Source organism: Nerophis lumbriciformis, linkage group LG16 (genome assembly GCF_033978685.3).
Source record: "Nerophis lumbriciformis linkage group LG16, RoL_Nlum_v2.1, whole genome shotgun sequence".
In the NCBI taxonomy this organism is placed as follows: Eukaryota; Metazoa; Chordata; class Actinopteri; order Syngnathiformes; family Syngnathidae; genus Nerophis; species Nerophis lumbriciformis.
In genome coordinates, this window is record NC_084563.2 from 23,355,380 (window position 1) to 23,371,934 (window position 16,555).

Here is a 16,555-nt window from a genome sequence, read left to right on the forward strand (position 1 = left end):
GAATATCAAATATCTTGTCTTTGTAGTGCATTCAATTGAATATGGGTTGAAAAGGATTTGCAAATCATTGTATTCCGTTTATATTTACATCTAACACAATTTCCCAACTCAGATGGAAACGGGGTTTGTACTTTAAGCCAATCTTGGTATTTGAGATGTTAAGTAATATGATAAAGACGTCACGTACCTTTGATGTAAACATGGAGAGTGTCGTCCTTCATGCAGGCCACGCCCATCTCCAGCTCTTGAAACGAGGAGAGCGCCACCAGGTGTCCTTCCTCATCTGTGACAAATTAAGCACGTCGATTGTCTCCAACATTGAACTTAAAAAGTGTGAAAGTGTCTGACCTCTGTAGAACATGTTGACTGACCTCTGTAGAACATGTTGAAAGCGGCGTTCTTCAGGTTGGAGAACACGTCGCAGATGTTCCTGCTGAGATCGACAAAGTGGATCCTGTATCGGTCCACTTCGAACTTGCGGATCTCCCTCACCGCCTCGTCTTGGTCCAGCAGGTAAGTTTTCGCCGTCACAGACATCTCGCTTGTTTTCTTTCACTAGCGGTCTTCTTCTTCTTCTTTGTTGTTCCGCGGCAGTCGCAAACTGAGCATGCACATTGCCGCTCACCTCCGGACATTTCACGAGTAGTCGCGTTCTGAGGATAAAGTAAAAATGCAGTTGTTGTTTTTCGCGCATGCGTTTTGAAAATACGACGCACTCTTAACCTGTGATTAATAATTTATTTATTTATTTACAGACAGACATAGTTTTGCATTTCATTATTGTTTCTGTTGTTAACATCAGAGTCCGTTCTGCAAAAAGGTCACAGCTTATGGACAGGGACCCACAGTTAAAACATACATTATCATATAATAAACAAAATACAGTTCAATAAAATACATTTCAAAATCTACCCACCAAATACCCATTTACAATTTCATTTATAAATTAAAAAAAAAAATCTTTATATGCACCAAATCAGTCTCAATATCCTACTATTCAATTTTGATTAAGGAGGTTGCTCTTAATCATGATTGATCATGGGTTATTATTTGCTGGCATACAAAAATGCTTAAGAAAATACTCCAATATTTTGATGCAAATTCAATTTGGTAGTCAGAATGTCATACAGGGACGTTTTTTTAATAGTTTTACTGAACTGCAAGTCATTTATTTGCTCAAAACCTGTAGTTTTTAAAAGGTATTAATGTTTTGTTATTCACCAGTCCTGGGAAATGATACGCTAATTGCTCGCTGGCAGCTAGGCACGCTGATCACTAAGCTGCAACCAAAGCGCTATTTAGCAGCTATATTAAATGATAACAGGAATATAATATAAATATTAATGTTAGTATTCACTGCAACTACACCACAGTATGTTGAATCAATGTGTTAATGTGTATGACGACATTTACATTTGTGTAGAGATTGCATGAGGAATATAAAGTATATATATATATATATATATATATATATATATATATATATATATATATATACACATTTTGCAGTATGGCGTCTGTACCTACAAACTGTTGTGTTTCGCTCCAGTATTTCAACACAATAAGAGTACAATGTTGATTTAGACAGTATGTAACAAAATTAGTCAGCATTAAAAAGGTATAGTGTAATTTTGGTTAAAAAAAATATATATATATATATTTTGAAATAATCGACCTGCAAATAAAGTAATAAAACAACAAAGCACATGTTTCTGAATGTTTAATGTATTACACTTCATACAAAAACATCAATGGCAGGCATAAATAAAAGAGAGAGTCTTCCAGAAGAAAAGTAAAGATGGGTGAGCCAGATAAATGCTCTTCAAATAAAGAATGAACTGATGAAGCCTTGCGTTGGTGCCATGGTAAAGACAGATAATATACAAAAAAAACACTTTTGATGAGAGGGAAAACTCCATCTCTGTTGTCCTCAACCAATCAGATTGTCTGAGCTTGTTGTTGCTATTTCTTACTTGCTTCAGAGTTAGTTTAAAATAATGTGGCTGCTGTTCTTAGTGGCACACTAACCTGGAACTCATGAGGGAATCTGGTATCATACACACAACATATCACTATTGAAGTGCTGTATTAGAGATGTCCGATAATGGCTTTTTTGCCGATATCCGATATTGTATAACTCTTAAGTACCGATTCCGATATCAACCGATACTGATATATACAGTCGTGGAATGAACACATTATTGTGCCTAATTTTGTTGTGATGCCCCGCTGGATGCATTAAACAATGTAACAAGGTTTTCCAAAATATGCCATATTTATTATTGAAGTCACAAAGTGCATAATTTTTTTTGGGACATGCTCTCCCTGAGAGAGCATGAGGAGGTTGAGGTGGGCGGGGTTGGGGGGGGGGTATATTGTAGTGTCGCGGAAGAGTTAGTGCCGCAAGGGATTCTGGGTATTTGTTCTGTTGTGTTTATGTTGTGTCACGGTGCGGATGTTCTCCCGAAATGTGTTTGTCATTCTTGTTTGGTGTGGGTTCACAGTGTGGCGCATATTTGTAACCGTGTTAAAGTTGTTTATACGGCCACCCTCAGTGTGACCTGTATGGCTGTTGACCAAGTATGCCTTGCATTCACTTGTGTGTGTGAAAAGCCGTAGATATTATGTGATTGGGCCGGCACGCAAAAGGCAGTGCCTTTAAGGCACGCCCCCGATATTGTTGTCTCGGGAGAAATTCGGGAGAATGGCTGCCTCGGGAGGGGCACTGAAATTCGGGAGTCTCCCGGGGAAAACTGCTCTGTACTTCTCCCTACATCCGTGTACCGCTCCGTACAGCGGCATTTTAAAAACTCATACATTTTACTTTTTGAAACCGATACCGATAATATCCGATATTATATTTTAAAGCATCTATCGGCCAATAATATCGGCAGTCAGATATTATCGTACATCTCTATGCTGTATACATGTTAGAAATGAACTACTGGGACTCGGTTGTCCTTGGGCAAGATATTTTAGCCACCTGCTCCCAGTGCCACCCACACTGGTTTAAATGTAAGTTAGATAATGGGTTTTACTAAGTAAAATGCTTTGAGTCATCAGTAAAAAAGCGCTATATAAATATAATTCACTTCACTACTACGGCTACTTTTCACAAGAGACAACTTCTACAATTTGACAATCTTAGAGCACAAACTTGACAGGAAAACATTTATTCTCTGTTGTGTGTTGTCACGTGTGCTGTCAAACTTTGCTTATCAGGATAAAATGTATGACAAACTGGACAAACAAAATGTATTTCTCCGGTGTGTTTTATCATGTGTAATTTCAGACTGTCCTTCCGAGAAAATATATCCCCACAAATTGAGCAAGTGAAAGGTTTTTCGCCTGTGTGTCTTCTCATGTGTAATTTCAGTATGTATCGCCGAGAGAACTTGTCACCACAGACTGAACAAATAAAAGGTTTTTCTCCTGTGTGTGTTCTCATGTGTGCGGTCAAAGCGGCCTTCTGAGAACACGTTTTGCAGCAAACTGAGCAAGTGTAAGGTTTTTCTCCCGTGTGCGTTCTCGTGTGCACGGTCAATGCGTATTTCTGAGAAAAACTTTTGCCGCAAACTGAGCAAATGTAAGGTTTTTCTCCTGTGTGCGTTCTCATGTGAGGTATCAGGTACTTCCTGTGAGAAAACGTTTCACCGCAAACTGAACAATCGAAAGGTTTTTCTCCCGTGTGCGTTCTCATGTGTGCGGTCAGCGTGGTCTTGTGAGAAAAACTATTGCTGCAAACGGAGCAACTGAAAGGTTTTTCTCCTGTGTGTGTTCTCATGTGTCGAACATGATTAGCGTTCCTACAAAAACATTTTGCACAAATGGAGCAGGTAAAACGTTTTTTACCTTTCTTCTTTTCAGAGCATTCAGGGTGTTTGCTGTCTGTGTGAGTCCTCATATCACCCTCACAGTCTGTATTGACGCTCAAAGGTACTTGGGTGTAGTCCTCGTCTCCATCCTCAGTAAAATGTGACATTACGTCGTCACTATCTGATAGAGGAGCTAAGAGGTTGTCAACTTGTGGTTTGTCTTCATGGTCTACAGTCTTCACAGAGACACCAGTCAGAGGCAACTTGGTGAGATCAGCCTCATGCGGCCCGAGAAAACCCTCTTCTCCTGACTGACTGATCATATGTTCCTCCTCTTCCTCTTTAAGGTCAGGGAGTTGTGGATCCTCCTGCTTCAATGTGGAGCTTTCCTCCTGTGGCGTAGGTGGACGTTCTTGATGACCACTCAGCTGCTGGACGTCTGTAGGACACAAACACACTTTAGTCAGACATGTCTTTGGGTTTTCTTTTATTATTTGTTGGTGCATCAGTGGTCAAAACTACAATATTGGATTCCAGCCATTCATTTTCTTCCGCTTATCCAGATCGTAAGTCAGAACCTCAGACTTTCCAGTCCACGGCCACCTCTTCCAGTCCCACCGAGGAGACAGAGAGGAGTCCCCAGGACAGAAGTGAGACATAATCCCTCCAGCTTGTCCTATAGCTGGTGCTTCGACACGTGACTTCTTCTGGGAAGTAAAAAAACAGTGGTGGTCGACCAAGCGCAAACTATCTGAGTACAAAAGAGGCTTAAAGGGGAACATTATCACCAGACCTATGTAAGCGTCAATATATACCTTGATGTTGCAGAAAAAAGACCATATATTTTTTAACAGATTTCCGAACTCTAAATGGGTGAATTTTGGCGAATTAAACGCCTTTCAATTATTCGCTCTTGGAGCGATGACGTCACATCGGGAAGCAATCCGCCATTTTCTCAAATACATTACAAACACAGAGTCAAATCAGCTCTGTTATTTTCTGTTTTTTCGACTGTTTTCCGTACCTTGGAGACATCATGCCTCGTCGGTGTGTTGTCGGAGGGTGTAACAACACCAACAGGGACGGATTCAAGTTGCACCAGTGGCCCAAAGATGCGAAAGTGGCAAGAAATTGGACGTTTGTTCCGCACACTTTACCGACGAAAGCTATGCTACGACAGAGATGGCAAGAATGTGTGGATATCCTGCGACACTCAAAGCAGATGCATTTCCAACGATAAAGTCAAAGTAATCTGCCGCCAGACCCCCATTGAATCTGCCGCAGTGTGTGAGCAATTCAGGGACAAAGGACCTCGCTAGCACGGCAAGCAATGGCGGCAGTTTGTTCCCGCAGACGAGCGAGCTAAACCCCCTGGATGTCTTGGCTCACACCGTCCCTTATGCCACCGAAGATGATCAAGAGAAGAATATCGACCCTAGCTTCCCTGGCCTGCTGACATCAACTCCAAAACTGGACAGATCAGCTTTCAGGAAAAGAGAGCGGATGAGGGTATGTCTACAGAATATATTAATTGATGAAAACTTTATTCATTACTCGCGGTTTTACGTAAATTATTATACATAAACTGTGTTTACCAATAATTTAGCTTAAAAACATTAATTTTTTTCAATCATTCGAGTACATTTGGGTAGTCTTGTGTAATGCAGTATTTTGTGTCTATTTAGGTATGGTTAACCTGAGTGCTGAAATCGTGGAAAAATATATGTTCTTAGCGCGCCTGAAATGGGCTGTCTGCACTCTCAAAGTGCATGTTGTTGCCAAATGTATTTCATGTGCTGTAAACCAAGTTCATAGTTGTTAGTAATTATCTTATCAGACAGTGTTAAGCCGCTGAAATCCGAGTCTGAATCCGAGCTAATGTCCTATACCTTGCTGTTTGTTTGTATTGGCATCACTGTGTGACGTCACAGGAAAATGGACGGGTGTATATAACGATGGATAAAATCAGGCACTTTGAAGCTTTTTTTAGGGATATTGCGTGATGGGTAAAATTTTGAAAAAAACTTAGAAAAATAAAATAAGCCACTGGGAACTGATTTTTAATGGTTTTAACCCTTCTGAAATTGTGATAATGTTCCCCTTTAATCACGACAACTCGCAACAGAGGGACGGGAGTTGGGGCCCTGGAGGGCGACTGCTGCTATGAAGCGCTGCCAGCCGTCCATCATCCCGAGGGGAAACCGCCCTCACCAGAGGCAAGACAGAAAAAAATAAAATTTAAAAATAAAAATTAAAAAAAAAAAGCTTGAAGCTCATCGAGAGAATGCCGAGAGTGTGCAAAGCAGTATTAGAGCAAATGGTGGCTACTTTGAAGAAAGTAGAATATAAAACATGTTTTCAGTAATTTCACCTTTTTTGTGAAGTACATAACTCCATGTGTTCATTCATAGTTTTGATGCCTTCAGTGACAATCTACAATGTAAATAGTCATGGAAATAAAGAAAACGCATTGAATGAGAAGGTGTGTCCAAACTTTTGGCCTGTACTGTATACATTTTCCTTTTGAATTGTTCAGATGGCTAATAATTTCATGTATCTTGTTTTCATTAGCCAGTGTTATGGGCAAAGATGAGGGTGAATTTTTCCGTATCATTGCATGGTCGCGGTCTTGGGATAAAACTGGCTGCAAGTTGGTGAACAGAGTTAATAAAATATGAATTCAATTCATTTGCAATTTCTAAAGCATCATTACTAACCATTCCATTAATATTTACTTTGAATTGTCTGAAGTAGATTTGCGATTGGTTAATTTTTGGATAAGTTTCCAAATGAGTGAAGTTTGTCCTCGAGAATCAACAAACATCTGCATATTTCCGCTTTATTTCTTAGTCCTTTAAAAAGCAGTATATTGGTAGCTTAGTTTTAAGGATATTTTCAGTGCCAAGTCCCGCTTTTTCACAAGTTGAATAATGGCAAAAAAAAATTTTTCGATTGTTTTTTAGAGTACAGGTGACTTTCCGAATAGTATTTGATAACATTAACGTTATAATTGATCACAGCATTGATCTACATTTTTTATTTGAATTACATCATCCCATTTAATGTTTTTCCAATTCATTTTCAAAGTGGGTAAGTTTATGCTTTGGAATTGCCCTTTTTTCGTTATTAACGTTGGAAATAGAAAAGAAATCCGCAAACCGTTTCTTAGTCAGTTTTCTTGTCATTTGGGGTCATATAGTGATCTGACAAACCTGTCACAAAGTTACCGTATTTTTCGGAGTATAAGTCGCACCTGCCGAAAATGCATAATAAAGAAGGAAAAAAACATATATAAGTCGCAAAACTATGAAAAAAACTGTGACTTATAGTTCGAAAAATACGGTATATGTTTTCGTGACACCTTCTGGTTTATTTGTGAAGATCAAATCTAATAAGGTTTGGCTACACGGTGGTACAGGGGTTAGTGCATGTGCCTCACAATACGAAGGTCCTGAGTCGTTCTGGGTTCAATCCCGGGCTCGGGATCTTTCTGTGTGGAGTTTGCATGTTCTCCCCGTGACTGCGTGGGTTCCCTCCGGGTACTCCGGCTTCCTTCCACCGCCAAAAACATGCACCTGGGGATAGGTTGATTGGCAACACTAAAATTGGCCCTAGAGTGTGAATGTGAGTGTGAATGTTGTCTGTCTATCTGTGTTGGCCCTTCCGCCTGAATGCAACTGAGATAGGCTCCAGAACCCCCCAAGACCCCAAAAGGGACAAGCGGTAGAAAATGGATGGATACTCCTGGTAATTCTGGTTGGATTTTTTATAAATTTATACTATATGTTTTAATTGATCTTTTTTATTGTTGTCCATCCAATTTATGTTAAAACCACCACTACTTTCACCGGAAAGTAGTCGTAGTCTCCGTAATATCGCTAAAATTTGTTCCATTTTGTCCACTAGCAACGCTGAGATGATCATTATTCATGCGTTCATTACGTCTCGATTACTATAATGTATTATTTTCGGGTCTCCCTATGTCTAGCACTAAAAGATTACAGTTGGTACAAAATGCGGCTGCTCGACTTTTGACAAGAACAAGAAAGTTTGATCATATTACGCCTATACTGTATATACCTTTATATTAGGGATGTCCGATAATGGCTTTTTGCCGATATCCGATATTGTCCAACTCTTTAATTACCGATACCGATATCAACTGATACCGATATCAACCGATATATGCAGTCGTGGAATTAACACATTATTATGCCTAATTTGGACAATCTGGTATGGTGAAAATAAGGTACTTTTTAAAAAAATTAATAAAATAAGATAAATTAATTAAAAACATTTTCTTGAATAAAAAATAAAGTAAAACAATATAAAAACAGTTACATAGAAACTAGTAATTAATGAAAATGAGGAAAAATTAACTGTTAAAGGTTAGTACTATTAGTGGACCAGCAGCACGCACAATCATGTGTGCTTACGGACTGTATCCCTTGCAGACTGTATTGATATATATTGATATATAATGTAGGAACCAGAATATTAATAACAGAAAGAAACAACCCTTTTGTGTGAATGAGTGTAAATGGGGGAGGGAGGTTTTTTGGGTTGGTGCACTAACTGTAAGTGTATCTTGTGTTTTTTATGTTGATTTAATTAAAAAAAAACCCAAAAAAACGATACCGATAAAAAAAAAAACAACGATACTGATAATTTCCGATATTACATTTTAACGCATTTATCGTCCGATAATATCGGCAGGATATTATCGGACATCTCTACTTTATATACATATATACTTATATACAGTGGGGCAAAAAAGTATTTAGTCAGCCACCGATTGTGCAAGTTCTCCCACTTAAAATGATGACAGAGGTCTGTAATTTTCATCATAGGTACACTTCAACTGTGAGAGACAGAATGTGAAAAAAAAAATCCAGGAATTCACATTGTAGGATTTTTAAAGAATTTATTTGTAAATTATGGTGGAAAATAAGTATTTGGTCAATAACAAAAATTCAACTCAATACTTTGTAATATAACCTTTGTTGGCAATAACAGAGGTCAAACGATGACTATAGGTCTTTACCAGGTTTGCACACACAGTAGCTGGTATTTTGGCCCATTCCTCCATGCAGATCTTCTCGAGAGCAGTGATGTTTTGGGGCTGTCGCCGAGCAACACGGACTTTCAACTCCCTCCACAGATTTTCTATGGGGTTGAGGTCTGGAGACTGGCTCGACCACTCCAGGACTTTCATATGCTTCTTACGGAGCCACTCCTTCGTTGCCCGGGCGGTGTGTTTGGGATCATTGTCATGCTGGAAGACCCAGCCACGTTTCATCTTCAAAGCTCTCACTGATGGAAGGAGGTTTTGGCTCAAATCTCACGATACATGGTCCCATTCATTCTTTCCTTAACCCGGATCAGTCGGCCTGTCCCCTTAGCAGAAAAACAGCCCCAAAGAATGATGTTTCCACCCCCATGCTTCACAGTAGGTATGGTGTTCTTGGGATGCAACTCAGTATTCTTCTTCCTCCAAACACGACGAGTTGAGTTTATACCAAAAAGTTCTATTTTGGTTTCATCTGACCACATGACATTCTCCCAATCCTCTGCTGTATCGTCCATGTGCTCTCTGGCAAACTTCAGACGGGCCTGGACATGCACTGGCTTAAGCAGGGGGACACGTCTGGCACTGCAGGATTTGATTCCCTGTCGGCGTAGTGTGTTACTGATGGTAACCTTTGTTACTTTGGTCCCAGCTCTCTGCAGTTCATTCACCAGGTCCCCCCGTGTGGTTCTGGGATTTTTGCTCACCGTTCTCATGATCATTTTGACCCCACGGGATGAGATCTTGCGTGGAGCCCCAGATCGAGGGAGATTATCAGTGGTCTTGTATGTCTTCCATTTTCTGATAATTGCTCCCACAGTTGATTTTTTCACACCAAGCTGCTTGCCTATTGTAGATTCACTCTTCACAGGCTGGTGCAGGTCTACAATTCTTTTCCTGGTGTCCTTCGACAGCTCTTTGGTCTTGGCCATAGTGGAGTTCGGAGTCTGACTGTTTGAGGCTGTGGACAGGTGTCTTTTATACAGATAACCAGTTCAAACAGGTGCCATTAATACAGGTAACGAGTGGAGGACATAAGACCTTCTTAAAGAAGAAGTTACAGGTCTGTGAGAGCCAGAGATCTTCCTTGTTTGAAGTGACCAAATACTTATTTTCCACCATAATTTACAAATAAATTCTTTAAAAATCCTACAATGTGAATTCCTGGATTTTTTTTCACATTCTGTCTCTCACAGTTGAAGTGTACCTATGATGAAAATTACAGACCTCTGTCATCATTTTAAGTGGGAGAACTTGCACAATCGTGGCTGACTAAATACTTTTTTGCCCCACTGTATATATATACCTATACTGGCTCACCTGCACTTGCTTCCTGTGCACTTAAGATGCAACTTTAAGATTTTACTACTTACGTCTAAAATACTGCACGGTCTAGCTCCATCCTATCTTGCCGATTGTATTGTACCATATGTTCCGGCAAGAAATCTGCGTTCAAAGAACTCCGGCTTATTAGTGATTCCCAGAGCCCAAAAAAAGTCTGCGGGCTATAGAGCATTTTCTATTGGGGCTCCAGTACTATGGAATGCCCTCCCGGTAACAGTTAGAGATGCTCCCATCTTAAAACTCATTTGTATACTCTAGCCTTTAAATAGACCCCCCTTTTTAGACCAGTTGATCTGCCGTTTATTTTATTTTCCGCCTGTGCGTCGGTTGAGGACATCTCTGCGCTGCTGACCCGTCTCCGCTCGGGATGGTCTCCTGCTGGCCCCACTATGGACTGGACTCTCACTATTATGTTAGATCCACTATGGACTGGACTCTCACAATATTATGTTAGATCCACTACGGACTGGACTCTCACTATTATGTTAGATCCACTATGGACTGGACTCTCACAATATTATGCTAGACCCACTCGACGTTCATTGCATCCGGTCTCCCCTAGAGGGGGCAGGGGGGTCACCCACATCTGCGGTCCTCTCCATGGTTTCTCATAGTCATTGTGGTGGAATTTCTGACCTTTGTACCATATTTTGTGTCTGTCAAAGTCCGGAAAGAGAGCGAGGTCGAAAAGCATTAAGGAGGACACGACAATTTCTGCTCGTTTCTCTTTTTTCTATTCTGTACCATTGGAAGAGCATATGGGTGTAAAAGTTGAGCCTACGGTCGTCCTGACATTGTACAAGATGTTTTGATTGTTTGTAGGGATGTCTGATAATATCGGCCTACCGATATTATCGGCCGATAAATGCGTTAAAATGTAATATCGGAAATTATCAGTATCAGGTTTTTTTTTCATCGGTATCGGGTTTTTTGGTTTTTTTTTATTGAATCAACATAAAAAACACGAGATACACTTACAATTAGTGCACCAACCCAAAAAGCCTCCCTCCCCCATTCACACTCATTCACACAAAAGGGTTGTTTCTTTCTGTTACGGTATTAATATTCTGGTTCCTACATTATATATCAATATATATCAATACAGTCTGCAAGGGATACAGTCCGTAAGCACACATGATTGTGCGTGCTGCTGGTCCAGCAATAGTACTAACCTTTAACAGTTAATTTTACTCATTTTCATTAATTTCTAGTTTCAATGTAACTGTTTTTATATTGTTTTACTTTCTTTTTTATTCAAAAAAATGTTTTTAATTTATTTATCTTATTTTATAAAAAATTTTAAAAAGTACCATACCTGGTTGTCCAAATTAGGCATAATAATTAATTCCACGACTGTATATATTGGTTGATATCGGTATCGGTAATTAAAGAGTTGGACAATATCGGAATATCGGATATCGGCAAAAAGCCATTATCGGACATCCCTAATTGTTTGTTATGGCTAAGGGATTCAAGGATGTTGCAGAACGAACAGGTCCAAAACAACTGGACCTTGACACACGAGGGAACACATAAATAACCAAGTCGACCAAGTCCAGGCATGAGTCGCATGATTCGCATGATTCTCGCTTCATCCAACATCTCCGGAGACACTGTCTGTTGGCATGGCAATTCAATCCAACCTTGTACCATTTGATTATGGGTAAATAAAACTTTTGTACTAAATTCCCTTTTGTTGCTGTTTAAGATTCGGACATTCCACCACATCATTCACATTGACATCCCACTGGGTTGTGAGTTTTCCCTTGCCCTTATGTGGGCTCTGAACCGAGGATGTCGTTGTGGCTTGAGCAGCCCTTTGAGACACTTGTGATTTAGGGCTGTATAAATAAACATTGATTGATTGATCGAAAGTTATAAGTTATTTCGGTTGTTGAATGCCTTGCTTTTTCACCTGATTATAAATAACCCTAACCAATATCCAAACTTAACCGTAATCTCAAATTATTTTCAGCAGTATTTCCAGTTTCAATTCTGTTTAAAACACGCTTTACTTCAGTTGTCACCTCTGTGGGCACGTCTTTAAGTGGACGCGATTTAGAATCGTTAGCTGTACTGGTCGAAAATCGGAGTTTACACGATTCGACCATTTCTTTGTGACTCACTTCCATGTTGTTTCGCCTATTCCGTATATTAGCGACATGACGTCGTGTAAAAGATGAAGTATGACGATGATGATGTAAGTGTAAAAATACCTTCAACGTGTAGCACAATTTGAGTTTTGCGAGCAGCTTCCAGTTGTTGTCGATGTCGCTCCTTCTCCTCTCTCGTTCGAGAAAGTTCCTCCTCGTACGACGTTATCGTGCTTTCAAACAGCGCGAATATTTCGTCAGCTGCCACCATTAGTCGCTCCTTCACCAACTCTTTCAACATTTTGGTGTCTTGTACCGAGCACACCGACGAGCTTAAGCGCTGCTAAATGCTAAATGCTAAATGCTAACGTCGGTGTCACTCGATCCGTTTGCGCATGCGCTGCAGTTCTTCTTCTTCTTCTTCTTCTTTATTCACAGCGGTGCCAACTGAGTTAGTTCATTACCGCTACCCTTCGGATGTAAATGGTGTTTTACTAAAAACTTAAAATCCAAACTTGCTTCCTGCCCTTATTGTTTCAAATAAAATATATTATATGTATGTATATTTTTCCAGAAATTAGACACATACACATATAGCTAGGCACACAAAAAAATGCAACAAATTAGTTACTAATCTAAAAACTTCCAGATAAATCTACCTTCATTGGACTGATTTGAACTAGGGATGTCCATAATAGCTTTTTGCCGATATCCAATATTCCGATATTGTCCAACTCTTTAATTACCGATACCGATACCAACCAATACCGATATATACAGTCGTATTAACACATTATTATGTCTAATTTGGACAACCAGCTATGGTGAAGATAAGGTACTTTTAAAAAAAATTAATAAATAAAATAAGATAAATTAATTAAAAACATTTTCTTGAATAAAAAAGAAAGTAAAACAATATAAAAACAGTTACATAGAATCTAGTAATTAATGAAAATTAGTCAAATTAACTGTTAAAGGTTAGTACTATTAGTGGACCAGCAGCACCCACAATCATGTGTGCTTACGGACTGTATCCCTTGCAGACTGTATTGATATATATTGATATATAATGTAGGAACCAGAATATTAATAACAGAAAGAAACAACCCTTTTGTGTGAATGATTGGGGAGGGAGATTTTTTGGGTTGGTGCACTAATTGTAAGTGTATCTTGTGTTTTTTATTTTGGTTTAATAATAAAAAAAACAAAAAACGATGCCGATAATTTAAAAAAAACGATACCGATCATTTCCGATATTACATTTTAACGCATTTATCGGCCGATAATATCGGCAGGATCTCTAATTTGAACTAATGTGCCTTTCCTTGGGTGTATTCTGAAATGATTTGAATGATCATTGTGTTGTTGCTGCGTGTAGAAATACTAGGATTCCGAAGTGCAAGACTCGTATTGTTTGTAGAAGGAATCTTAAAACGTTTAATGAGCAAGCTGTTATGGTTTAACAAAGGGAGAGGACGGCAACAGAATCCAGGGGGCGGTATAGCTCTAAGATTACGTAATATCCATCCATCCATCCATTTTCTACAGCTTATTCCCTTCGGGTCGCGGGGGCGCTGGAGCCTATCTCAGCTACAATCGGGCGGAAGGCGGGGTACACCCTGGACAAGTCGCCACCTCATCGCGGATTATGTATTATATATATAGCTAATATATATAATAATAATAATAATAATAATAATAATACAAAACAATACAAACTGAACTAAGGACATGGAGTGTGAACTAGATCCAAAAGATGATGGGTGACAGACTATGTGAAGTATTTAGCTGAGGTGTGTGTTACCAAATGTTGTCGAGAGACGAGGAAGTCCAGGGGAGAGAGAAGTCTACAGGTCCGAGTCCAATGCGGGGAAGTCAAGGATCGAGGGAGGCAGTCAGAGTCCAGAGGGAGATCCAGGGAAAAGTGAGACGCACAGCTCACTTTCAAGGTGACGGAGGGTACTGCGGGGTCGACACAAGAAAACACACACTGAAATCACAGAGGGGCAAAACACAGAGAGAGCAGGATTGCATCAAGCAGGACGTGGCTTACTGTATGCAAACAGAAGGTTATATTCCGGCCCGGGATGGCAGGTTGAGCAGGCATATGAAGGCAGCTCCCTCATCATGGGCAGGTGTGCTGATTGCAGATTGTCTGCAGGCGCGATGAGGCACGCCCGCAGCGGAGAGAGAGCGCCTGTGGGCGTGGCCCGCGGTGCGTTCATCAGGACACAAAGATGAGGGCGCATTGGAATGCGCCGTGACACAAGCCTTTAAGAGTGATTCGTCTATTGTGGATTGGAAGCATATACAGTCGTGGTCAAAAGTTTACATACACTTGAGAAGGACATATTGTCATGGCTGTCTTGAGTTTCCAATCATTTCTACAACTCTTATTTTTTTGTGATAGAGTGATTGGAGCACATACTTGTTGGTCACATAAAACATTCATGAAGTTTGGTTCTTTTATGAATTTATTATGGGTCTACTGAAAATGTGAGCAAAATTGCTGGGTCAAAAGTATACATACAGCAATGTCAATATTTGCTTACATGTCCCTTGGCAAGTTTCACTGCAATAAGGCACTTTTGGTAGCCATCCACAAGCTTCTGGTTGAATTTTTGACCACTCCTCTTGACAAAATTGGTGCACTTCAGCTAAATTTGTTGATTTTCTGACATGGACTTGTTTCTTCAGCATTGTCCACTAGTTTAAGTCAGGACTTCGGGAAGGCCATTCTAAAACCTTAATTCTAGCCTGATTTAGCCATTCCTTTACCACTTTTGACGTGTGTTTGGTGTCATTGTCCTGTTGGAACACCCAACTTAGCCCAAGCAACGTTATCTTGGACGCCCCTGCTTATTTCAGCAAGACAATGCCAAGCCACGTGTTACAACAGCGTGGCTTTGTTGTAAAAGAGTGTGGGTACTAGACTGGCCTGCCTGTAGTCCAGACCTGTCTCCCATTGAAAATGTGTGGCACATTATGAAGCCTAAAATACCACGACAGAGACCTCGGACTGTTAAACAACTTAAGCTGTACATCAAGCAAGAATGGGAAATAATTCCACCTGAAAAGCTTCAAAAATTGCGCTCCTCAGTTCCCAAACGTTTACTGAGTGTTGTTAAAAGGAAAGGCCATGTAACACAGTAGTAAAAATGCCCCTGTGCCAACTTTTTTTGCAATGTGTTGCTGCCATTAAATTCCAAGTTCATGATTATTTGCAAACACATTTTTTTTTTCTCAGTTCAAACATTAAATATCTTGCCAACTTCACTGGTTTTGGGTTTTGTATATTATTTCAGTGGACGCATAATCATTTTGTCAAAAGGGGCTACTTAGGGCTATGTGTGGGCCCTAACAGGCTGTGGGACTTGTCCTCACCTTTCCCCCCCTATATGACGGCCTTGCGTTCCCAGATCATATGAAAAAAATTGCAAAAGTATTACCACTTCACAAAGGTGAAAACAAACACGAGTTCTCTAATTACAGAGCATTATCACTGCTTCCACAGTTCTCAAAGGTCTTGGAGAAATTGCTTGCTGCTGGGTTAAATACAGTTCTTAATATATATAATATTTTAAGCAATTGTCAATAACGGGTTCCGTCCTAAACACTCAACTGCAACAGCAATAATTGGTTTGGCGGAACAAATTTCAACTGCAATAAATAAGCAACACTGCTTAGTATTTTTGTAGATCTTCAAAAAGTGTTCGATGCGCTCGACCATGAAATATTATTGGACAAACTGTACAAATGTGGAATGAGAGGAGTGGATCTTGAGTGGCTCAAAAGTTACCTGAAAGTCAACAATGGGAAATCTGCCTTACATAATATCAGTTGTGGAGTACCATAAGGATCGGTCCTTGAACCAATACTGTTTCTCATGATATTGTTGTACATTCGATGGTCGTGCCACTCTCCCAGGACAGAGTGACCGTGTGGTGGGTGATGAGCCAAAGAGACGCTAAGGAGGAATCGTCGAACAAAAAGCTTTATTTGTTTCAGCGATCGACCGATTGGAGCTGCAGCTCCAGGAAAACGAGTATGGGCCAGATTACTCTTCTGCTATCTTCTCGGACCATCCATCCATCCATCTTCTTCCGCTTATCCGAGGTCGGGACACGGGGGCAGCAGCCTAAGCAGGGAAGCCCAGACTTCCCTCTCCCCAGCCACTTCGTCCAGCTCTTCCCGGGGATCCTGAGGCGTTCCCAGGCCAGCCGGGAGATATAGTC

At 40.2% G+C, this 16,555-nt stretch overlaps 1 protein-coding gene across 2 annotated transcripts; it reads right to left on the reverse strand.

Moving 5' to 3' along the window:
- Nucleotides 1-202: 202 nt before the first annotated feature.
- On the reverse strand, nucleotides 203-12,673 carry LOC133617085 (uncharacterized). 2 transcript variants are annotated; one of them, XM_061976799.1, is made up of 4 exons: nucleotides 12,444-12,673; nucleotides 3,853-4,254; nucleotides 372-653; nucleotides 203-283 (listed from the first exon to the last, which is right to left on the reverse strand). In XM_061976799.1, the coding sequence occupies exons 1-3, from the start codon at nucleotides 12,619-12,621 to the stop codon at nucleotides 637-639; spliced, it is 597 nt and encodes a 198-aa protein (XP_061832783.1). In that variant the 5' UTR covers nucleotides 12,622-12,673; the 3' UTR covers nucleotides 203-283; nucleotides 372-636. The 2 variants fall into 2 exon arrangements, with proteins under 2 accessions (XP_061832783.1, XP_061832782.1); XM_061976798.1 differs by lacking the exons at nucleotides 203-283; nucleotides 372-653 and having other exon boundaries at nucleotides 1,760-4,254.
- Between the last annotated feature and the right edge of the window lie 3,882 nt (nucleotides 12,674-16,555).